Below are 25,490 nucleotides of genomic sequence, written 5' to 3' on the forward strand. Positions count from 1 at the left end.
TGTCAATAAATTAGGCCCAAAGGCTATTTCGGGTCAATGGAGAAAATATGGGCCAATAAAAATTTTGGAGGGCTATAAGCGTCATTTCCTGTTAATTTATACATTGGTGTTGTGGGCTAATCAAATCAAATTAATGGGCCTTAAATCTATTAAAGCAACATCACGGGCTAACCCGAAGTCCAAAAGCCCACAAACATTATAAAAAAAACAGCAACCTTAATCTCTGTAAAAAAAACCCACAAACTAACAAGAATCTCTGTATTCTCCACCATGAATCTTCTCAAACTTCATCACCAGCACAACAGCTATTACCATAGCAAATTCTCTTCAATTTCAGGAAATTCATCAACCCATTCATCTTTCTCAGCTCCCCACTTTCTCTTTTTCACTACCCACAAACCAAAATTTTTGCCTTTAACACTTCATTATGACAATTTTAAGCTAAAAAATGTAAGAGCTTCAGCTATAAAAATCCAATCTCTGAGTGATAAAGAAGAGGAAAATTTAAAAGATTCAGAAGAGTATGAGTACTTAGCAGCAGATGGGGTTGTTTATAAGAAGACTTTGAGATTAGTAGAGGGTGCTATGTTTGCTGCTGTTTCTGGATTGGCTTATCTCTTGAGCAATTCTCTTGCTATTGAGGTACATATATGATTCTTGAAATGTAGAATTTTGATGGGTTTTTGGAGGAAATTCTTCCCCCTTTTTTTTTTTTTTTTTTTTCCTTCCATATTGAGGTTGGGTGATAAATTTATTTTGATTGTTTTTCTTTAGGTTATTGGTTGCAAGAAAAAGAAAAAGTTGGAATTAATTGGTTGTTGTGAGTTAAGAAGTAGTAGTACTTTAGTTTATGAATTATATTGAATTTGTTAAAGGTTTCTATTGTGCAATTAGTAAGTAAAGTTCTTTATCTTGTGGAGTGTTGGAAATGTTGTTGAAGAACAAAAAAATTTAGGCTTGAAGCACATTAAATAAAGCTTTCCTAAATGTTGTATTTGCCTTTTCTCCTTTGCGAGAATGCTATGGGCAGGGCGGAGCTAGGTGGGCGGAAGGGGGTGAACCCCTTCGCCGAAAATTACACTGTGTATATAAGGTTAAATTTTTTTCATGTATATATATTAGGTGTTAAATCCCCTTAGCTTCTTTTGTTTCTTTAACTGTTTCAAAAGTTTTACTTTTTACTATTTATACTTGGCTCTGTTAATGGTTTCGAGGAACTTGTGGAATAGGAAGAAAAGAACCAGGCAGTTGAGGGATATTTTAGGTTAAACATTTTGTATTTTTGTAGCTATCCAACTTTATTTTACGATTTCTATGTGCCTGCCTTGTATTATCTGTCATTTGCTGCTGGTTTTGATCTCCTAAAGGAATTTGGCTTTCCATGTAGCACAGAATTACTTCGGCTGTTTCTTCGCGTTGCCAATTGTTATATCCTCGATGAGATGGGGTGTTGCAGCTGGCAGGAAAACCATGGTTTGTCCCCTCCTTATACCTTATAGGTTGAACGTTTACTTGTTCCTAAACGCTTGTTCATCTACTTTCTCTAACGGTCATTTGTCCCATCTGATTAGGTGGCAACTGTTGTGCTCTTGTTTGTCTTGTCTGGTCCAGTGAAAGCATTAAACTATATGGTGAGTTAAATCTTATAAACCATAAAAGAGGTATATATAGGTTAGTGAAATATCAAATTTTCTTTATTGCTTTCTTATGATACTTGTCATCCTTGGTTGCTGTTCTTCTGCTTCAATACTTTATGCTTTGCCAAAGTACTATTCATGTTTAGGTGATGTTGTTACTAACGTAGCTACACTTTTTTATTGTCCTGATTCAGTTAATGCATGGTTTACTTGGCTTCACAATGGGTTCCTTATGGAGGTATGTAGTTATTTCATTGTCTGCGTTAATACGTGAATGCTTATTCGTCAAGTCATTGTAATGGGAATCCATTTTAACAGAAAGTCTTCCAATAAGTTAGCAGTGCAAAAAAATGTCATTCATATTTTAGCAACTTTCTTTGCACCAATAAGCACCTTCCACTTCCAACCAAGAGGTTGTGAGTTCGAGTCACCCCAAGAGCAAGGTGGGGAGTTCTTGGAGGGAGGGAGCCGAGAGTCTATCGGAAACAGTCTCTCTACCCCAGGGTAGGGGTAAGGTCTGTGTATACACTATCCTCCCCAGACCCCACTAGTGGGATTATACTGGGTTGTTGTTGTTTCCGACCCTCATTGGAGACACGTCCCTCTCCCACCCCCACCCCCACCCCAACAAAACGAAAACAGAATAAGTAACAAATAAAGGAGCAAACATTGCTCTGCAGTCTTCCCCAGTATGTATCGCCTGATCCCGTTCTCTGTTCTGGCCCCGCCCTTTTTCGAAACCTCCAAAGAGAAATGGAAGAAGAAAATTGAGAATGCGCTAAGAGGACGCTTGCTCTATTTCACATCTTAAAGTACCAAATTGGAGTTGTAAGTCAATTGATTTGTAATATGCACAAATGAATATAATAGTGTACTTACCAGTGGCAGAGCAAGGAATTCAAATAAGGGGATAAAAAGAATTTCTTATGCCAAGAAGATTCAACAACTTATGTATAAGCAAAAAAAAAAAAAAAACATTTTTTCCCTATTTAAATAGTACTCCCCCGTTCCATTTATGTGAACCTATTTCCTTTTTGGTCCGTTCCAAAAAGAATGACTTCTTTCTAAATTTGGAAACAATTTAGCTTAAACTCCCAATTCTACCCTTAGTGAGAAGCTTTTATAACCACACAAATACTTTGGACCCCTTTTTGACTTGTTTAGGATCACAAATTCCAAAAGTCTTCATTTTTTCTTAAACTCCGTGCCCAGTCAAACAGGTTCACATAAATTGGAACAGAGGGAGTATAAATTTCCGACGAACGGGATTCTATTGAAACCCCTTGCATCCCTCTGCCTCCGCCCCTGGTACTGACTACTAGTTCAGACTTTCTGGGGTTTTACTATAACCAAAGTTATGCACTGGAACACATTCTGCATCCTTCACATTAAATGTCGCTGCTGTTTGATGTTTGTTCTATTTCTTACTTTGTCAGGTTGAAAACAAATTGGGGTGCCTCAATCTTCTTGTGCTCTATTGTATGTTCTCTCCCTTCCACTGTTTTTCCTCTTTGAGGGTGTTTTGTATTAATCATGGTGGGGGCGTAGAGTTTCTAAGTGAAGGCAAGCGCAACTATATATATGTAATATGTGATTCCGACAAGTGATGATATATTTGATTTGCAGGCTCGGGCTATAGGTGCTCTAGGATATGTTATATTATCCTCATTTTTAATAGGAGAAAACATCCTTGCTCTGGTAATTTATTACTTCATTTTCTCTTCTTTACGTCTGTTACCATTGTTTCTTTGCTAATGAAATGTATCGCTCGTGTTCCTTCTTTGCTTTTGTAGATCACCGTAAATATTCATGCTTCTCTCTCGTACATTCTCACATCCTTAGGCAGCCAGATAGTTCCATCTATGAATTTTATCTACACCTTATTCGGGACTCTGGTATGTGCGATAACTTCTTCTTATCTAGTCAATAATTTTGACAACTAAGAAGCTACTGATTTCGTCCTTTTTACTTTTTTCGCTTCCTATGCCTGCAGCTTTTGATAAATTGTACGTTCTTCGTGTTCTTGCTGCATCTTCTCTATGCCATCTTTCTAACCAAATTTGGGATGAAAGCTACATTGAGACTGCCAAGATGGTTAGCCGTAGCAATTTAAACAGGCAAAAAGTGCAGTCTCATTCTAGACGCTGTAGAAATGGGACTTTGCTCTAATACTACATCACAGTGATGGTTCATACAAGATTATTTTGATCATTATTGATACAAGATTGTTGACGTGGATGATCAATCAAGTTCAAATTATTGTGCAAAGCAATACAAAGTCACCAAAATCATTAATTGCTCAGTTGTAAATGTATTTATAAGACATTTTTGCCAGCATTTAAGATGCCATTTGATGGGAGATCATATATTTTGTGTGTACTTATTTCAATATTTCCCTTTAGAATATCCATATCCACTGCACGGACATAAATTTGGAGGTCTGTTTTTTCCCCTCAAAGCCATGTTAATTTGCAGTAGTAGACTTCAAGCTTGAGTTTGTGATTCTTTAAAAAATTATCCCAAGACAAGTTAGAGGGAAAGAGCGCAACACATGACGTGTGTGAAATAAGACGTATATCACGAATTCAAATTTTGCCATGGACTAAAAAGCTTGGTTTTTGAGTGAAGGGTATAGGGGAATGGATTATTATCTACTGAGTTTCTAAATATGCACTGCAGCTTCTTGCAGATTTTCTAGTTACCAAAGAAAAGATCCAATTTTCTAGTAATTGCACTCTCATCTCAATAAATAAATAAAGTGATGGTCCTTGCCTACTTGAATACCTAAAGATGCTCACTTCCTTCATGTTGGCTACACATTTTAAATTAGGAAAATATATACTCCTAATACAAACTAAAATCTGTTCAAATACAAGAACTCTTCTAGTTTTTTCCTTCTCACATCCGAAAATAAGGGAGGGAAAATAACCAGCAAACTTCAAAACTCAATGGACACATAGTCATAACAACATTGAGTGAACTGGATTATCTCAAATATCATGTCAAATCAAACCAACGACGTTTAATTTGAAATTGAAAGGACATCTATTTTGAAATATTACCATTGGAAGGGTTGACTAATCAAAAACACCTAAACAATCGTCTGTCTCCTAAAATCCAAAGGGAAACTCAAAGGATATTCGTTTTAATTACTTCACTAAACTTGAATTTGAAGATGAATTCAAACAATAATGCCCTGAAAGAGTCGAGCAATGAGAACCCGAAATATCCTTCAAAGCCAGTTTATAGGGAGCGGCTAGATACAGAAAGTAAAACTTCAATCCCATGTAGTTTCCTAGGTTGAAAGCTAGAAACAAAAGTACACCAATCAGTGGAAAATATAACCTTAGTTTATAAAAGAACGAGAAAAAGGTTAAACGTGTACCAAAAACTAGAGCATAAACACGGATCAAGCTTCTTTCCTTGTAATCCTGTCATTAAAAAGAGAAAAGCATTAGGAATCAATTGTTCACAGTACATGAAACTAGTCGAAACATATTGTTCAATACATCGATGACATGAAAAGGTTTATATGCTCGATAAGGTTGAGATATGAGAATCTTCACATTTACTTGACCCCAGTAATGTCAATAAGGAAACTGGAGGAATATGGTTCTTGAATCTTTCTAACAAACTTAAAAAAGTTGGTTATGGTTTATTGAGAAAGCACGCGTACTACTTCAGATATTTGTGCTGAAAGAAAATCAGATACAGTTGGGCACGATGAAGACAATAAGAGTCGAGCACAATATATCTCACCTGAAACAGTATATCCCGAGCGCTGATGTTATTTCATGAATAACAGACGTGGCAAAATGCAGATAGAGTGACACTGAATAAGAGGAAAAACAATAAGAACAATCAGCCAATAACACGTAGGAGTTAAAAAAACGACAAGATAAAACACTGAGATTGGAAATCTCTAGGTCAAAAATAGAATATGGAGCAGACCAAATTTACTTGTCATACGGTTAGAGTAGGTGTCAGAAAAGTATATTTCAACTTCGTCCAAGCTTAATTAAATCTTTTCAAAATATATAACACAAGAAAAAAGCATATCATATCCGTCTAAATCAAAAAAGCAGATGTAATACCTGAGTATGCAGTGTAAGCAAGAAGAACCCAGAACTCATCAACCATAGGAACTCTGCAAAGAAGAGATTCTCATGAGCGTAAACGAATACAAGAATTCTGAAAAATGAATATTAATGATATGTAAAAGTCATACTCTCGCAAAGTTGGTATGACTTAAATTCATAAATTCCTTCAAGAAAACGAGTTTCCACTTACCCATCATTAAGTCTGGCGGTGAGCGCATTTGCAACGGCAAAAGGTAGACAAAGCAGAGACTGCAAACATAAAATTCGACTTCAGAAACACCGAAACCACAATGATGTAAGCATTATCTATTTATTTCTCTTTTTCTTTCAATAAAATGGTTTTCTACCATACCATCTATTGTATCCAACATTCAAAGGAGAGATTATACCGGAACAATGCAGACTTTCTGTCGAAGTACTCTGGGGATACACTTCTCTAATTAATACACTTAATTTTTCAATTTAAGAAATAAAATTGTTTTTTTTTTGTGCACAAAAGATTAGAATTCTCTTTGATAAAGTAAGAATAGGATTTATTAATCCAGGATATAGATGTCACACTCCTACGCCGAAATAGTTAAGTCATGGAATTATATTATAACTAAAAGAAAAGATGGATTAGTTTTAAGTTTTAACAGAAAGAATTTGACACTTGGCCTATAGAAAGATCTTATGCAATTAATTTAGCATATGTTATGGTTTTGCATTACTATCAGAAAAAGCGTACCATGCACATATTTGTTTTCAGACCCTTGGGTTCATCACACAAGTGAGCCAAAATCATCCTTCCCTGCAGAAAAAAACGTTACTTAGAAAAAATTTAAGATGAACTTCAAATAGATTTTTGAGATGGCATAGATTCAAGTAGCACGAGATGAGATTCATGAATGCCACTAAAATGTCGCTATACGGCAATTATCAGCTCGCTGGATATCTCATTTTAGTATAGTTGGCCAGCAAGAAAACGTGAAAATGCGTAAAACCAAGAGCAAGATGGAGATAAAATACCACAAGAAATCCGAATGCAAGCCCAGTTCCTACTACCATGAGATGAGGATAGTTCTTCATTAAGTCGGATGGGGATAAATAGTCCCTGCATAACAGCCAATATTAAATACCACGATATGGTCCCAAAAATAATTAGTATTCTGAAAGTGAGAAGATACCACAGAAGCACTCCTCCCAGTAGCACAACAAATGGGTAAAGCTGCCAAAATGAGAAATGAAATTTTTCAAAAACAGACTATAACCACCAAATCATGTATATAATCTAAGAAACGTACTTACCATGGCCAGTGCCCGCGCCATACTTCCTTTTGTTGCCTGAACAACCTTATGAACATTGTTAACACTGCCAAAAAAAATTGACGTTAACACTCTTCAACTGGCTTTATATGTTACAGCAGATTAAAGTACTATATCAACTAAATTATGGACAATCTGACTTTCATTATTTATCCTGGGCTAGAATCTCAGAATCTTTAGATGATGAATATGGCAGTAATAGTCGACGCTTTCACCAGAAAGGGGAAAGGTGAACTACGACGACGCGGAATAAAGTTAACTATCCAAAAGAGATGCAAATACTACAATGCTAAAGATAGACGTTGCCAAGATCTGTAATGCAATGATAGATGTTGTCAATGCCAATAAGCCATTTCCAATGTTCTGAAAAATAAAAACACATGTCTATTTCAAGCCCATCGAAGTATGAAAAATTACTCACTTGCAATAGACTGTTGGAATAACAGCAAAAGCTACCATCAGCAACAACACGGCTTTATTGGTCGGAATTTCTGAAATCAAAGGTTAATAGGAATAAGAATAATAAGAAACACTAAAATAAACTTTGGAACAGACAGGAAACACAGTATTCAGAAATGATACATATGGATATGCTCATGGAAGCAACAATCATCTGAAGGCAGGTATAGAGGCACAGAGTTCACAACACATAAAAACTAGAATATGAATTCACTTGGAAATCACATTTAGAAAAATAATAAGAAAAGAAAAGAAAGAGACAGACACGATATGTACTAGAAGTGAAATGTTGTGAGGTGCATTGGACAAAGGGTGCAAGTAACACATCTTAATCAGGTCAAGAAAGTGTCTTGATCATGAGCCGGTAAGAAACGACTAATTCAGAAGCCATGCAATTACATAAACAGAAAAGTTTTACCCCATTTGCAGCAGAATTCAAACTTCAAAACTTACAAGCTTTAATATATAAAATCATAGAAAGTATTTATTAGAAAAATCATAAAACTACTTTAAAGAAATCTCTGCAGAAAGTAAATTAAAAAGCAAGAAGGTTAATACAAAACCAAGCTAAAAGGAGAGCATACTATAAACTATATAACTACATGAATATCATATCAGATAAAGTACCTCCGATCAATACCCGGCACTTCGCAATACATAGAGAGCGAAACAGAGAGAGAGAGAGGGTGGGGAAGAAACTATAAAAACTGAAAATGAAGGACAGTTTATGCAAACCTCACCGTTCACAAAAGGAACCCAACTCACAAGTGGCATAGACTTCCCAAACTGTTGGGCCCACCACTCAGCTCCTGAAAAATATGAAGTGTCAAGCTTGTAATAGAGAAAACTGGTAGAAATGTCCAAAAAAATCGAGAGAGGGGATTTCCTATTGAGCAGTTTCACATGTATCTCAAAGGGGTTCTTTTTGGGGGGTGGAGGGGAGAAAAAACCAAGCTTACCCACTAGAGCTGTAAAGAAATGGCTGAGATATATCAACATGAGACCCTCAGTCGGTCCATTTACTACCGGAAGAATTAGAGTGTTGGTGAAATAACTGCAAACAGGAGTAACATCCAAACACTAGATTAAGAGGCCAAAGATACTAAAATTCTCTGGAAAACTAGGATGAAACATTGAACGAGATATCTATTTTATATAGTTTTTTCCCCTTATAACCAAGAAATCCGTTGTTTTCGGCTTCGAAACTCAGGGGCAAATGGGCCTGCCCCTCTACCCTTATCCACTTAAGTACAAGACTTGGATAACCAGCTAGGATTCGAATTTGTGAATTGCGCCTACCACATATACCGTGTTGCATTACCTTTGCCGTTGCACCAAAATCCCAGGGCATGTCTCTCTTATATAGTTTAAATTATCTTCTGCTAAGTTCATTACTATTCAAACAGCAACCGCAACTAGTGCACAACATTTGATTTATATCTCCTTACTCTAGCAGTCTAGCTACTAATCCGCCCTTCTAATATTCTAAGTCAGTATCTAAAAACTACACATACTGAAGAGTTACATCGAAAACACCAACCTTTCCCAAGTAGCGCAGTAGAAAGGAACAGCTGATATAACCCAGAACCAGAAAGTATCTCGTCCACACATAGCAGTGCTCCCAAAAGCCAAGGCTTCAAACTGCTCAGATTAAACACGAAATTTGTGAGTCACAAGTCTTCTCAGCCCCAGGGCAAGAAAAAGGATTAACAGAAAATAGGACATACTGCACATGCAAGTGCATCACATCCTGCAAATTGTGAAAACCAAGACATCTAATCAGAATCGCAGCAGTTAGCACATGCTCAACTTAGAGAGAGAATAATATAGGAATATATAAATGAAAAAGGGAGGGGAACAATCACCATGATCAAAAAGTTCTCCTAGTGGACTAGAGGAATTCGTCCGTCTTGCTTGCTTCCCATCAACAGCATCAAACGTCTGCATCCATTCGGAAGAGCCCAACACAATCAAAAAGGAACTCCAGCAGAAGAGTAAACCAAAAGATCTCAGATTTCTAAAGCCAGTTTTGAAAATAAAAAATAACTTTGACTACCCAAGGGGAGAACCAAAGATGAGCCTAAATTCGCAGAAAGATAACTGATAAGTGGGACAGAGCAATGTGGTTATCTGAACTCAACTGCAAAAATGTATGTTGAATTCTTATACCTGATTTTCAGGCGACAGACTACTTACATGGTTCCATCAGGACTACCGACTCACTTTTCTTTTCAGTATTACCTAGGTATGCTATCTTCACATTCAAATGAATATTTTATAGAAGTAACCAGTGCATCAAAAGTGAATACTTCAGGGTTCTCTAACTACAAACCACACAAGATGAGAGTTGAGAGTTCTGTAGAGAAACCATATGCCTCAAGTCCTATGTTACATGGATCCTTAATTTACGTTGTTGTAACTATATCAAACTGGTGTAACACGGGTAGGGTAAGATAATTCAAAATACACTAAAAATTAACAAAAAAGTGCACATACTCATGCCAATTAGTTCAACACACCGATATAGGATGCATGCCCCTTCCGGAGTCCATATAACATAGTCAAAGGCACATGACATACACCCATAAAAGTTCATTCTAGGTATGGTAATGAAACAAGCCCCCCTGAGATACAATCATACAAGTTTCTCTAAACTGTCATTTAGCTTCTAGACCAACACGGGAAATGTTGGTAATTGGATCACGTACATGCTAAGGCAAAATAAAGGAAAACTTAAAAGATTGGATCAAGAGTCGAGACCCCAAAAGTTTACTTGTAACAGCATATGTTTCCCACTCTTCTTCTAAGTCATAAAGGTTGAAAATTATATGTACTGACATCCTTTACCGGTTTACCCTCTAGGTTCACAAATTAAAGTACCCCAAACACTGAGGCTTTCAGTTCTATGTACAAATTAGACATGGAACTCAAATAGCATATATCTGGCTAAGACGGGCAAACCTGATAGAGGAAGAGAAGCAATCCATGAGCAAAATTAACCCATCTTGGAGGAGGTGAATCCAATAGTGGAGAATATATCTGCGGACAAAAACATATCCAGTAAGAGTGAAGGTAGAAAGTCCTATTAAAAAAAGCTTTTGAAAATAAAAAACACAAAAAAAATTGTTGGAAAGACTCATGAGTTACATCATCATGAAAGCAGAAGAGCATTCGACAATAATATATAAGGATGTGGCAAGCATAACAAATGCATAACACCATCTCAAAAACTTTGTTAAACATATCTTTTTTTTTAAAAAGAAAAAAAATGAGAGTGTTCGAGCAGCATATCAAGCTCTCTTCCAGTGGAAGGCATGGTTGCTGACAATCCAACTCACCACCATATCGTAAAATTAAGATACTAAAATTCAAATCCTTTGGATGCCTCTCCAGTATTATAACTTATTGAATCATTAATCAGGTATTCTGATCGACTGTAATAGACTACACATACTTCTAATCTACAGTCCGTTTTACAGGAGCTGAAGCAAATTTCGAGAAGATGTGTTCCGTAGCAGTATAATGAACTGAAACTTCAAAACAAGAAGCAGGAGAAACCAAACAGTGGGCTGAAAATTGTCCTATTACCCATGGATAAGCAACCAATGTTATCTTCTAGTACGATGAATACAGAAGAGAGAGAGAGAGAGAGAGAGAGAGAGAGAGAGAGAGAGAGAGAGAGAGAGAGAGAGAGAGAGAATGCACGTGCACTTGCTTGAGAGACACAAAGTATAACTCACATATCCGAGCAATGCAGATGTGACTAAGAACAAAAATCCCGTAAGCGTAATCTGCAACGGAAGTTATATATCAGACCTCAAAGCGCGGAGAACATACAAATGAGAAAAATAACATTTGCAACAAAAACCATAGATTACAGTGGGACGTACCATATTCGGTCTGGGGAATGTATAAAGAACATGCACACCAAAAAGAATTGTCAGTTAACTCCGGAAAAGGAGAAAAAGATACAGCATGATCATCTGGCTAATGCCATTAGCAAGTAAAAGTTACAAATGGTGACAAATTCATGTTAGATTATTTCTTCTGGCACCTGATGATTATGCACTTCATATTAACATATATATGTATACACACACAACATCAGGTCCAATATATAGTTACAGAGGGAAATGGTCTATCCTTTCCTAATACTCCACCCAAACTTTGCTATCTAATAATTGTTAATTCCTTTTATTATTGTCATTATGATCATCGTCTTCATCATCAAGGAGGCTTTATGAGTGGCAAAAAGTTTGCCTCAGTAACAAGATCCTGAAAGTAGCTTTACTGCAATCACCATTATAGAATATGGCATTCCGTAGATTCATAGAAAACAAGAAAAGAAAATCCATATTCCTTCATTCGAAATTCCACCAACAATATCGCTGTTCCATTTCACTTCCGATATCTGCTCTTCTACTCTAGGGTGTTCAAACAATTAATTCTACCAGTGAATAGAAGCAGTACAAGGGTTTGAATAGGCAGATTTTTTTTTTTTTTTGGGGGGAGGGCGTTGCAGCGGGAAGATGTTTATGGATGAAAGACTCTTTAAGTTTTAGACCATCCATAGACAAAAATCATCCAGAAACTCCTATGTATCTCCTCTTTCCACATCACCATCTATTCTAAATTCCTAATAGAAATGTTTTCTTCTTTATCGTCTCTTTGCTTCCCTCTTGACAGGTAATAAAAGAAGTTCTTGTCCTCCAATTTGCCAAAATGAATGGACAGCAAGACCCTGTGGGCTCACTAAGGAAGCAAATAAATGGAACCCATATACAAGAAACATCACTACACAAACACTAGAAATTTAAACACACATATGCACAAAATTGTCAAGGAAAAAAGATTCATCATAATTCAGAGAGAACGAGGGAAAACTTACGGCATCCAAAGGGGGAAGAAATTGACACAGCGACTCCAAAATGGCTGCAACACATACTTAGCAACATAGGAGTGATCTACCCCACTGTATTTGTACCTATGAAGCGCTTGCACTCCATGTGCCCCTATGTAACCCATCCTTTCTTTCCTTCCTCTCGCTCCCTCTGGAATCACCTATAAACCAATTGGAATCTGCACAAAAATAATACGGTTAAAAGTTTCAAAAACGGTAAAACCAATATCTAAGTTAACGGAAAAAAAAATTGATAGGACTACCAAAATCCGATTTTGAATGTTGAATCTGAGAAACAAGTAGAAACACAAAAGTGGCATGCCTAGAATTGTAATATAGGAGATAATTTTTCTAAGCCAATTCCAAAAAGCTAGCAGACAAAGAAAATTTGAGCATTGAATCTGAGATACAAAGTAGAAACACAAAACAGCACACCTAAGCTGCAAGACTATGACCAATTTTCCGAACCATCACCAGAGCAAAAAAAGAAAACAAATTTGATGGGGACTCTCGAAATGGGATCTTGAACATTTAATCTGAGAACAAAGTAGAAATACGAAAAAGGTGTGCTTGGAACCTTATGACAAATTTTTCAAAACCAATTCCATAGTTAAAAGAGAAAATAATTTGATCGGGCTATTGAAAAGGGAATTTGAACATTTGAATCTGAGAAAAAGTAGCAACACAACTTTTCCAATACCAATTCCAGAGTTGACAGGAAAAAGAACAAATAAGCAAACAAACTTCATGGGTACTATCAAAATGGGATTTTGAACATTGAATCTATAAAACTAAGCAGAAATATGAAAAGGGTGTGCTTAGAATCCAATAATATAACAAACCGATACGCAATTTCATAGTTACAGTATCAAAATGGGATTTTGAACATTGAATCTATGAAACAAAGCAGAAATATGGAAAGGGTATGCTTAAAATGCAAGAATATGACAATTTTCGATAAGAAATTCCAGAGTTACAGTATCAAGGTTGAATTTTGAACATTGAATCTATGAAACTAAGCAGAAATAAGAAAAGGGTATGCTTAGAGTATGACAGATTTTCATTAACAATTCAAGAGTTACAGTATCAAAATGGGATTTCGCACTTTGAATCTATGAAACTAAGCAGAAATACGAAAAGGGTATGCTTTAGAGTATGACAAATTTCCATTAGCAATTCAAGAGTTACAGCATCAAATTGGAATTTCGCACATTGAATCTATGAAACTAGACAAAAATAAGAAAAGGGTGCGTTTAGAATGCAAGAATATGACATATTTTCATGAGCAATCCATAGTTATAGTATCAAGATGGGATTTTGAAAATTGAATCTGTGAAACTAAGCAGAAATACGAAAAGGGTATGCTTAGAGTATGACAAATTTTCATTAGCAATTCAAGAGTTACAGTATCAAAATGGAATTTCGTTTATTGAATCTATGAAACTAGACAAAAATAAGAAAAGGGTGTGTTTAGAATGCAAGAATATGACATATTTTCATGAGCAATCCATAGTTATAGTATCAAGATGGGATTTTGAAAATTGAATCTGTGAAACTAAGCAGAAATACGAAATGGGTATGCTTAGAGTATGACAAATTTTCATTAGCAATTCAAGAGTTACAGTATCAAAATGGAATTTCGTTTATTGAATCTATGAAACTAGACAAAAATAAGAAAAGGGTGTGTTTAGAATGCAAGAATATGACATATTTTCATGAGCAATTCCATAGTTATAGTATCAAGATGGGATTTTGAACATTGAATCTGTGAAACTAAGCAGAAATACGAAAAGGGTATGCTTAGAATATGACAAATTTTCAAAAGCAATTCCAGACTTTCAGTATCAAGATGAGATTTTGAACATTGAATCTATGAAACTGAGCAAAAATACGAAAAGGGTATGCTTAGTATGCAAGAATACGACAAATTTTCATAAGCAATTCCATAGTTACAGTATCAAAATGGGATTTTAAACATTGAATCTAAGAAACAATGAAGAAATACCAAAAGGGCATCTTTATAATGCAATGATATGAAAAGAAATAGCCATTCTTGAAAGAAAAATTGAGACTTTATAAGAGTTTGCAAAACCTAACCTCTGTTGAAAAGATGATGCAGGGAGTGATCCCCTGGAGAAGCGATGAGCAAATGCTTTCTGTTTCTTGGAATACAAAAAAAGAAAGTAACGAGTATTATTGGAGCAAAAGAAGAGAAAAATGGAAATTTGAGGGGGGTAGACTTTGGAGTACGTGGGGTGGGGAGGGGCCGGACCTATGTTTTTTAATTAAGTATATTAATGTTTGATTGAGGATCATTCGTCTGAAAAAAGGTTCAAGCTTTTTTAGTACCTAAAGCTATAGCCTATAGGTTGTTCCCTAATCAACGGTCAAATTTGTATATGTGTGATCTATTAATGCTTGAGCCGTGAAATCAATCACAAATATCATAATAGTTTGACTGCATCACACCTTCTTGGAGTTTGTTGCTTCTCCGGATTCTATATGAGGGCAAAATTCTTTATTAACCGGGCTACCCTTTAAAAAAAAAACATCTCCAAAATTTGCTTAAGGCTTAAGCCAAGTTCGATTCTCATTTTTTCCGGATGGAAAACTAGTCTTTTGTCCTCAAGTTCCCTATGTTTGTTTTTGTTATTTTTTATAACATGATGTTTAAAATTCATATTAGGCAACTTTACTCAACGGTTTAGGCAAATGAAAGAAAATTATTTCGTGTTTTATGTTTGTTGGGATTAAAATTTTGGTTTCAGAATTTGTACAGATTTTATTAACCATTAAACCGTATTCAGTTAGCATTAAAATAAAGATTTTAAAATTTACACCGACTTTATTAATCAACTAGTAAATTTGTCCGCGCTCCGCGCGATTATAAAAGGAAAAAAGTTGCAATATGATTCTTTTTTTAAATTGAATTAGTTAGGGTAGAATAGATTATTTTTCTCATATGTATATGCAAGCATTTATAAATATCATATCCAATTAGCTCTAAAACACTCCATATCATCAATTTCAAAGCTAATTTTGTTTAAATCCTAAAAAATGATTATTGTCTGTAGTTGATTAAGAACTTATGAACTTATGAAGATTGACATTATAGTTTTGACCCAATTAATTCCTACAACATGATGAACTTATGCTCGTATAGGTTTTGGTAAGTAGTTTTCCCCTTCCCAAATCTAATTGTTGCTTTCAAAATTCATTTGTCTTGTGTAACATCGTAGACAATTTTGTATGTATAACTCAACCGAACTTTAGTATTACAAAAGGTAGCACAACTTTTAGTTTTTATGTACCTTTATAATTTTTTTGTATTTTCTAATCTTTTTCGCACCTCCTTATATTAGATAGTTAATCTTGATCCAGTAAAATATGTCACGACATCTTTACTAATTCGTTATTATGCATTATGAGTAAACAAAATATATTAGAATCAATAGTCAACGCCAAGAATATAACTTTTTCTTTTTTTGTTGAGTAGAAACTTTTATTAATTATCAAGTAAATTTTTAACAAAAGCAACATGAAAATAACTTCAGTAAGCATAATAAGGTTCTTTCGTGTTTAATGCTAAAAATTAATTTATCTAAGCATAGACAATTACCTTTTGTATATGAGTTCCAGACAAGTTTGGTGTTTCATAAACATTCTGATATAAATGTTTTTTTTTTCTTCTTTGTTTCTTTTTAAGTGATTAACTCACCCATGATGGATGAGCTTAAACTAAATGTTCATTCGGAAAGCCTTTGAAAACGAATAATATTATTTATCCAATTTTTTACAAAAATAAACTGTTTGACCAAATATATCATTTTCATCACTTATCGTGAATCAGATTTTTGAGATATTTTCATATTTAAAATAGTTGCAGTAGTAGGTAGCTAAGAATAACACGTTCAATTTGAATCCTGAAAAAAAAAAAAATTAAGATTCTCAGTCCATAAAACTATATCAATGGTGGAATTCAGACATGCCATTTTCTTGAAACATGAAAAAATATCTACTATCATATATGCATGATTGAAATATGTGTAAAAAAACAGGAAAAAAAAAGTTTAATTCAATAACAATAAAAATCCTAAGTAACATCGCATAAATACTCATTGATAAAAGTTCCGAGAAGGTCACACATGGAGCCGAAAATGCAAAATCTAGCAAATAAGAACAAAAAGGAAGTCAGTTTGCAGCCAAAAGAATTCATAAGAGGATCTTCATGAGTTTACCTGTTGACTCAACAGTTATTCTTTGATTTTACAGCTTTGCTGACAAAATAATAACATGGAAGATGCTGCTACATTAAATTTTTTGTAAAAGGCATAAAAACGTAAGGATATTAATACAAATAATGAATTGGAAAACTGATTGACTTCATTTTCTTAAATGTCTTTTCTTATTAATTGAGCAATCAATCTAGACAATGAAGTGGCTTCATTTTGCAGCAAATATTTGAGGGGAATATTAGAGAAAAATGCCAAAAATTTGACAAAAAAGATAAATACCAATGTTAGCCTAAAGAGAGGTGTCACCTCACTTTTCTATTCCCCTCTTTTATATATATATATATATATATATATATATATATATTCAATATGTTTTTATTGTTTGGCTAAGACATCTTTCTATTTTACCTTGGGAAACTTCTTTTTTCCTTTCTATCTGCATTAATGATCAACCTGTCCATCCAGGATTACTTCACCATTTGTTTTGTTCATTTTTACATAATTCACACTTGACCATTTCTGTACATTTTGCAGAATTGTCAAATTTCTAGTCTGCTTCTTAACTAATTGAAGAAGTAAATAGTAGTAAGTAATATAGTACCTTAAGCAAAAAAGATGAAAAAGGAGCAACTTGCAATGGATACTACAATATTTTTATTCGCACACGTAATAAATGGATCACTGTCACACGGTATATCCTGGACGGTCAAAGAAAAGAAACTCAAACTGGCCAGTCAGACAAGCACACACAACTATGTACATCAAATCCACAACCAGTGTATTCACACTTCACAGCTAAGCATTTTATCATATTATCATATAAGTAGTAAGTTTTTTTATTTTTATGACGATGGTATCGGGATCAAGTGTACACATTTTTCACGTCTGTGGAAGGGTCGCAGCGCAATGCACACGATTATTTTATAGATTACAGAACCGAGTCATGGAAGTAGCCATTAATACTTGCATTAAGGTATTGTTTACTCGTAAAACGGTATAATTGAATTTATACGTGGTTTCTAGACAAGTGAACTAGTTTGATTCTGAAATAATATGATAATCGAAGAAATATACAATACTTAGGCTTAGAATGTAGGTGAAATAACAAAGATGGTGATTTTGTGAACAAGATTTCCGGACACAGCGATGATGAGATTAAAAAGCAATAAGTAAAATTGTATAAAGTTTTGTATAGAATAGAGTGTAAGTTTAGCCGGAAAATTCGTGTCATTTATAATGGTAACTGAGCTCACTATTTATAGTTATGTCTAGGGAAAAAAGTCCTATGATCGTGCCCTGCTTCAATGTCAATTATGAGGGTCATTGATGAAGATGTAACGTTGAACATAAATGCCAAATTCTCTGTAACGGACCGTCGCTCTTAATGCTGCAGAATATTCCTTAGTAAATGCTACCGGGCGCAGAGCATGTAATACACCTTTATGAACGTTATCATTTCCGGTGACAAGCAGTGCATTCGGTACTCAGCCATCCCATCTTGGATTCCACGTGTCCTCCTTTTAGTCAACCACGTGTCATATCGTATTTTACTTTATACATATAGTCCCCCTGCTTTCCGGTGACATAACTTTGTGTTGCCGTGAAGTTGGTAGAAACACCTTTTTGGTGGGAATTACTATAACTCCCTCTGAAGGTCTCTGACGGTTGATTAGACGCACGTCTCTCCGCATTTAATGCCCCGAACACGCAGCATCTCATGATTCAGCATAGGTTTTGGCCGATTATCGAGGTAATCATGGCCATGAATTTAGCCGCCAAAATTTTACTTATACGCAATTTTCTCTTCCTTAGTGTTTCACAATTGTTTGAGCTTCTAATTTGCATTCTTTTTTTCCTCCCTTTTTTCTAATTTTCTTCAAACACAAAATCTTTTCCTTCTTCTTTTCCAATGGCTTCTTCCTCTAAGCGTGCTGGTTCTACAAAGAGCAAGAACAAAATTGAGGATTTCGTTCCTCTAACAGTGGGTTCCATCATCCCAAGAAGGCTTAGTACTTCGAAAGATTTTGAAGAGAAATTTCCTACTGCTAACCCTCGTACATGGGCTGTTAGCAGGTACCCTTCTTTCATTCGTCCTTTCAATATTCCTGCTGTGAAGGAGGATTGCCGCTGCAATGAGTTGGAAATTATTACTCCTGATCTAGCGGAGCAAATGACCCTTCCCAAGGAAGGTTTTACATACTTTTTCACGTATCACTTTACTTTGGGTGCGTTTTCTTTGAGCGGAGAGCTTGATTCCGTGATTGCGGAATTTTGCCTTCGCTACCAGGTGTGTTTGGCACAGGTAAGTCCTTCAGTATGGAGGACGATCGCATGCCTCCGACGTTTGTGCCAAGAAACTGGAGAGGAGCTAACCCTAACTCATATGATGAATCTTTATTCCCCCAAAATCTTCAGCTAACCCCTGTTCGGTAGCAAACTTAACTTCCTAGTGGGAATTTGCTATCAAACCAAAGATTATTTAATTGTCCCCGAGTGGAAGCTTGCATGTGTGCCTTGCTATGAAAGGTCTTATTGTTGTTGTCTTCGTAGTATGATTTTTGTTGCCGCCTCGTTAAAAACCTTGCTATAAAAATCCAATTGGGACAAAAACTGAACGAAAGAAAAAAGAGTGTGGTACATACTTTCTGTTTGAGCGTTGTTCATCAGCAATAATATCTTTTGAGGTGTTTCACGTTCCAGTTGCTGGGCAACTTGTCTCCATTTTGGTTCTCCAATTCATATGAACATTTCCCGGTGATAGCCGAAATCCGATAGGGACCTTCCCATGTTGGACCTAGATTACCCGCGTTGAGATCTTGTGTATTTTGGGTTACTTTTCTTAGAACCAAGCCTCCGACTTTGAAAAAATGAAAGTTGGCTCTTTGATTGTAATATCGCTCCATCCTCTACTTTTAATTCTCACATGCGCCAAGTCCCTGCGTCCTTCGAGCAGTTCCAAGTTGAGTATATTGCTTTCGTTGTTTGATTCTTCATTTGTCTGAAAATATCTCAAAGTGGGTTCGCCCACTTTAGCCTGGATTAGGGCTTCAGCACCGTACACGAGGGAAAAAAGAGTTTCTCCTGTACTTGATTTGGCTGTTGTTCGGTAGGCCCATAAAACTCAGGGCAACTCTTCGGGCCACTTGCCTTTTGCTTCTTCCAACCTTTTCTTGAGGTTTTCAATGATTACTTTGTTTGTAGACTCCACTTGACCATTTGCACTTGGATGATAAAGCGAAGTTGTGATTCTCTTTATTCTCAAATCTTCGAGGAACTTTGTAACTTTTGAATCGATAAATTGTGGACCATTGTCGCATGCTATCTCCTTCGGTATTCCGAACCTGCAAATTATATTTTTCCACAGAAAGTCGACCACTTTGCGTTCTCCGATCTTCTGATAGGAACCTGCTTCCACCCATTTAAAAAAAACTAATCAGTCAAAATTAAAAGAAATCTTACCTTTCCATGAGTCGGTGGCAATGGTCCGACGATGTCCATCCCCCATTTCATGAATGGCCATGGGGACAAAATCGAATGTAAGGGTTTGACCGGTTGATATATTAGTGATGCGTAACATTGGCACTTATCACATTTTCGTACGAAATCTTTGGCATCTTGCTCCATGCGAGACCAGTAATATCCTACCTGTACCAACTTCAGCACCAAAGAATCTGCGCCTGAGTGATTGCCGCATATCCCTTCGTGGATTTATCTCATGACATAATTGGCTTCTGATGCTCCTAAGCACCGGGCTAGCGAGCCTTGGAAAGACTTTCTATACAGTTGGCCTTTCTTGAAGCTATAACGTGCAGCTTTGATGCTTAATGCCCGTGATGCTTTAGGATCGTCGGGAAACTTTCTGTGCTCGAGGTAGTTGATTATTTCATTTCTCCAGTCCCAGACTAGACTAGCCGAATTTACCTCATAATAACCATCTGTATCAAGGACTGAGCTCATCGATTGTACCACCATTCCAGACTCCGATCCCTTTATGTCCGTCGATGAACCTAAGTTTGCTAATGCATTAGCTTCTGCATTATCCTCTCTCGGGATATGAGTGATTGACCACTCGCGGAATCGTGCCAGAAAGGCTCTGACCTTTACCACGTATTGTTGCATACGTTCTTCTTTGGTATCAAAGATCCTGTATACCTGAATCACCACTAGCTGTGAGTCATATTTGATTTCGATAACCTCGGAATCAAGTCCCCGGGCCAATTCGAGCCCTGCAATCAAAGCTTCATACTCTGCTTCATTATTAGTTAAAGGGATCATTCTGATGGCTTGCCTTAAGGTTCCCCCCGAAGGCGTGATTAAAACTATTCCTAGCCCAGACCCTTTTACGTTCGAGGCTCTGTTCGAAAATAAGGTCCAAACCTCTGATGTCGATTTCGACCCCATTACTGCCTTCTTGATTGCCAGAGGTAGCAGTCCCGGACTAAAATCGGCCACAAAGTCAACCAAGACTTGTGACTTAATTGCAGTCCTCGATTATATTCTATGTCGAATTCACTCATTTCGATGCCCCATTTGGCCAATCTGCCCGAGAGCTCGGGTTTATGAAGGATGTTCCGCAAAGGGAAAGTAGTCACCACAGATATTGGGTGGCATTGAAAATAGGGCCTCAGCTTCTGAGCGGCGACTACGAGAGCTAAGACCAGTTTCTCCAAATGTGGGTAGAGAGTTTCTGCTCCCGTTAAAATTTTGCTAACGTAATAAATGAGAAACTGTGTACCTTCATCCTCCCGGACCAAAACTGCACTTACTGCAACTTCTGAAACCGTGAGGTAGACTAGCAATGTTTCGCCTTTTTCAGGTTTCGAAAGAAATGGAGGGCTTGATAAGTACTTCTTCAGGTACCTCAGAGCCTGCTGGCACTCTGGTGTCCATTCAAAATTATTCTTCTTTTTGAGTAGTGTGAAGAAGCGATGACATTTTTCCGACGACCGAGAAAATGTACTTGCTCAAGGCTGCTAATCTTCCTGTGAGTCTTTGGACTTCTTTTATGTTCGATAATTGATCTGGGGTATCCTATATGGCCTTGATTTTGTCGGGGTTTACCTCAATTCCCCTATGTGGGACCAGAAATCCCATAAACTTACTAGAACTTACCCTGAATGCGCATTTCTCGGGATTAAGTTTCATGTTATGCTTCCTCAGGATGTCGAATGTTTCTTGCAGAAGTTTAAGATGGTCACCTATATTCAAAGACTTAACGAGCATATCGTCTATATAAACCTCCATAGTTTTTCCTATTTTTTTTTCAAACATCTTATTTACGAGCCGTTGATAAGTGGCTTCAGTGTTTTTCAACCCGAATGGTATTATATTGTAGCAATATGTATCGAAATTTGTTATAAATGAAGTTTTTTCCTGATCTTCCAGGTTCATCTTGATTTGGTTGTACCCGTAATAAGCATCGAGAAAACTCATCAACTCGTGCCCGGACATAGCATCAATCATTTGATCGATATTTGACAGAGGAAACGAATCTTTTGGGCACGTCTTATTAAGATCTTTATAGTCTACACATATACGAAATTTATTGTTCTTCTTAGTAACTACTACTACATTGGCTAGCCAGTCTGGATATCTTACCTCTCTAACCGAACCGATTTTAAGCAAGCGGGTTACCTCATCTCTGATAAAATTTATTCCTGGACTGGGCAATAGGGCACTTCTTCTGTCGTACCGGTGGTACGTTGGGATCCAAACTCAGCTTGTGCACGGCTATTTCCGTCGGGATACCTGTCATATCCTCGTGCGACCATACAAAACAATCACCATTAATTTTAAGAAATTTAATAAAACCAGACCTGAGCTCAGGGTGCAGTCCTGTCCCCAAGTGAAATTTTCTTTCTAAGGGTTCTTCGAACAATGCCACTTGCTCTAGTTCCTCTGCCGTGGATTTCGTTGCGTCCATATCTTTCAGAACTTGGAAATATCTCGGCACCTGATATTGTTTTGACGACTCTGCCCCTGGAATAACCTCTTCTAACTCGGGAGTAGGCGCCGGTTCCTGTAATTGCTATGTCATGCGCTCCTTCCCTTGCTACTGGAAACTGAGATTGCATTCGTCTCCCTTGCTGCCGGTTGGTCACCTTTTATCTGCTTGATTCCTTCGGGCGTTGGAAACTTCAACAATTGGTGATACGTCAAAGGTACAACTTTCATTTTGTGTAACCATGGCCTTCCTAAGATGATGTTGTATCCCAAATCACCAACCACTACTTCGAAGAGAGTTGTTTTTATTACTCCTTTAGCATTTGTGAGCAGCAAAATCTCTCCCCGGGTCGTCACACTCGCAAGGTTGAATCCAGTGAGAAGTTTTGTTGCCGGAATAATGCTTTCGATGAGTTTAGCTTGTTTCAATACTCTCCATTGTATGATATTAGCCAAACTTTCTGGATCCACTAGAACACGCTTAATTTTAAAATCTAACACATTTAAAGAGATTACCAGTGCGCTATGGTGCGGTAATAGCAATATGTCTGTGTCTTCCTCCTTGAAAGTGATATCGTCCTCTCAGAGTCTTTTGCTGTGAGTTATCGATACTTTAGTCTTCTTTGCCGCCGAAAAGGTGACCCCGTTAGTCTCGTTCACCCCAAAGATCATGTTGATCATTTGGCGTGGGGTTTCTTGTCCTACTTTCGAAGATTTTGTGTTGTCTATGTTGCGACCGTAATTGTTATTAGCTCGATCACTTAAGAATTCTCAGAGATAGACATTCTTCAATAGCGTTGCCACCTCCTCCCGAAGATGTCGACAGTCCCCTGCCCGGTGACTGTTTGTCCCGTGGTATTCGCACCATAAATTGGGATCCCTCTGGCTTTAATCGGACCTCATAGGTCTCGGGAATAGTGCTTCTTTAATGTTCCTCATGGCTGACACCAGTTCCACTATGATGACATTGAAGTTATACTCTAAAACTTGGAGTAAGAAAGATCTCGAGACCTCGACGTTTCTTTATCTTGAAGTGATCTATTGTTTCGACCACGATCAGTCCCTTTGTCAATGGTGAACTTGTTTGTTGCTCGGAAAGTTCTGCCACGGCCTTCGGTATGCTCGTAAGGAAAAAACCGGCCCCTAAAAGTATGCATATCCACGTCGTAGTCGTCCTTTAATTTTTCTCTGTTCTTCTCCTATCCTTTGGCCGATGATGTAGAACCGACCCGGTCATCTTCGATCCTTATCTTTGACGCATACCAGTTGTGAACATCTGCCCAGGTTGTTGCTTGAAACTCAAGCAGGCTCTCTTTCAGCTTACGAGAAGCGTCTGAACTTCTTGGATTCAATCCTTTGGTGAATGCTTCAGCTGCCTATTCATTCGGGATGGCCAGGAGCAACATTCTTTCTTTCTGGAATCGGGTAACAAACTTTCGTAATAATTCAGATTCTCCTTGTGCGATTCTGAATATGTCGGCCTTCCGGGCATGTACTTTTTCGGCCCCAGCATGAGCTTTAATTAAGGAATCCGCAAGCATCTCGAAGGAATCTATGGAATGCTCTGGCAGTAATGAATACCACGTTAAGGCTCCCCTCGTGAGAATTTCGCCAAATTTCTTTAACAACACAGATTTAATTTCGTGAGGTGCTAGATCATTTCCTTTTACCGCCGTTGTGTAGGTGGTAATATGTTCCTGTGGGTCTGAAGTTCCATCATACTTTGGAACTCCGGGCATTTTGAAGCGCTTTGGGATTAATTCTGGTGTCGCGCTTGGCTTGTACGGTAATTGAACATACTTCTTCGAGTTCGGAACTTTCAAAATTGGTGGTGCGCCCGGGATTTGATCCATGCGAGCGTTTACTTCCCTCATAAACCGTAAAAGCTCATCTTTGAATGGATCAATCTCGTTGTTAAGACCTGATCTGCTCCCCCCAACCCCATCGGAGCCAACTTCACCCCTGAGAGTGTTGTTGTCGACTCTCTGTGTTGTTTGACCTGTGGGAACAATAGGAGAAATTGGATCTCATCTGTTTTCATTATTCGAGGCCCCCAATAGTGCCTGCTTCATTTCTGTCATAACTCGATCATACCTTGTGAGATGGCCTAGAATGATTGCATGTTGCTCTTGCAGGATCCTCACAGCATCCGCTACATGCTCTTCATCGACATTATCGGGAGTACTCTCCCGAACTCGTCGAGGGTACCGTCTGTCATGCACTGGCGTGGCGTCATTCCCCTCATTGCGGGTGTCACTAATTGAGTTCTCGAAATGAGGCTGATCCCCTCGAATTTCAAGGTTATGTCCATCGTTAACAGTGTTATCTGCCATTTTTTGTGATCTTTTATAAGACAAAATAATCAAAACACGTTAGTAAAAAGGGTAAGGATCAATTTAATTGTACGGCTGTCTAGGCCCCACGGTGGGTGCCAAACTGTTTACCCGTAAAACGATACAGTTGAATTTATATGTGGTTTCTAGACAAGTGAACTAATTTGATCCTGAAATAATATGATAATCGAAGAAATATACAATACTTAGCCTTAGAATGTAGGTGAAATTGCAAAGATGGTAATTCCGTTAACAAGGTTTCCGGATACAACGGTGATGAGATTAAAAAGCAATAAATAAAATTGTATAAAGCTTTGTATAGAATATAGTGTAAGTTTAGCGAGAAAATTCGTGTCATTTACAATGGTAATTGAACTCACTACTTATAGCTATGTCTAGAGAAAAAGGTCCTAGGATCCCCTCCTTTAATGTCAAATTATGAGGGTCAATGATGAAGATGTAGCGTTGAACATAAATGCCAAATTCTCTGTAACGGACCGTCGTTCTTAATGTTGTAGAATATTCCTTAGTAAATGCTACAGGGCGCAGAGCAATTAATACACCTTTATGAACGTTAT

At 37.1% G+C, this 25,490-nt stretch overlaps 2 protein-coding genes across 3 annotated transcripts; one reads left to right on the top strand and one right to left on the bottom strand.

Moving 5' to 3' along the window:
* The first annotated feature begins 204 nt into the window (after nt 1–204).
* LOC107817651 (uncharacterized) lies at nt 205–4,001 on the top strand. Of its 2 annotated transcripts, none has more exons than XM_016643519.2 (8): nt 205–642; nt 1,393–1,473; nt 1,572–1,631; nt 1,832–1,875; nt 3,074–3,116; nt 3,264–3,335; nt 3,431–3,532; nt 3,631–4,001. In XM_016643519.2, the coding sequence occupies exons 1-8, from the start codon at nt 271–273 to the stop codon at nt 3,748–3,750; spliced, it is 894 nt and encodes a 297-aa protein (XP_016499005.1). In that variant the 5' UTR covers nt 205–270; the 3' UTR covers nt 3,751–4,001. The 2 variants fall into 2 exon arrangements, with proteins under 2 accessions (XP_016499005.1, XP_075103337.1); XM_075247236.1 differs by having other exon boundaries at nt 503–642; nt 1,388–1,473.
* Nucleotides 4,002–4,600: 599 nt separating this feature from the next.
* On the bottom strand, nt 4,601–14,656 carry LOC107817652 (choline/ethanolaminephosphotransferase 1). The gene is made up of 20 exons (XM_016643520.2): nt 14,499–14,656; nt 12,390–12,580; nt 11,392–11,401; nt 11,242–11,292; nt 10,463–10,540; nt 9,367–9,442; nt 9,229–9,251; nt 9,042–9,142; nt 8,461–8,555; nt 8,242–8,310; nt 7,464–7,533; nt 7,025–7,088; nt 6,904–6,944; nt 6,746–6,830; nt 6,465–6,527; nt 5,928–5,986; nt 5,732–5,784; nt 5,397–5,469; nt 5,023–5,068; nt 4,601–4,944 (listed from the first exon to the last, which is right to left on the bottom strand). Exons 2-19 carry the CDS (start codon nt 12,524–12,526, stop codon nt 5,047–5,049), a joined length of 1,170 nt encoding a protein of 389 aa, XP_016499006.1. The 5' UTR covers nt 12,527–12,580; nt 14,499–14,656; the 3' UTR covers nt 4,601–4,944; nt 5,023–5,046.
* Between the last annotated feature and the right edge of the window lie 10,834 nt (nt 14,657–25,490).

Source organism: Nicotiana tabacum, chromosome 24 (assembly GCF_000715075.1).
Source record: "Nicotiana tabacum cultivar K326 chromosome 24, ASM71507v2, whole genome shotgun sequence".
In the NCBI taxonomy this organism is placed as follows: domain Eukaryota; kingdom Viridiplantae; phylum Streptophyta; class Magnoliopsida; order Solanales; family Solanaceae; genus Nicotiana; species Nicotiana tabacum.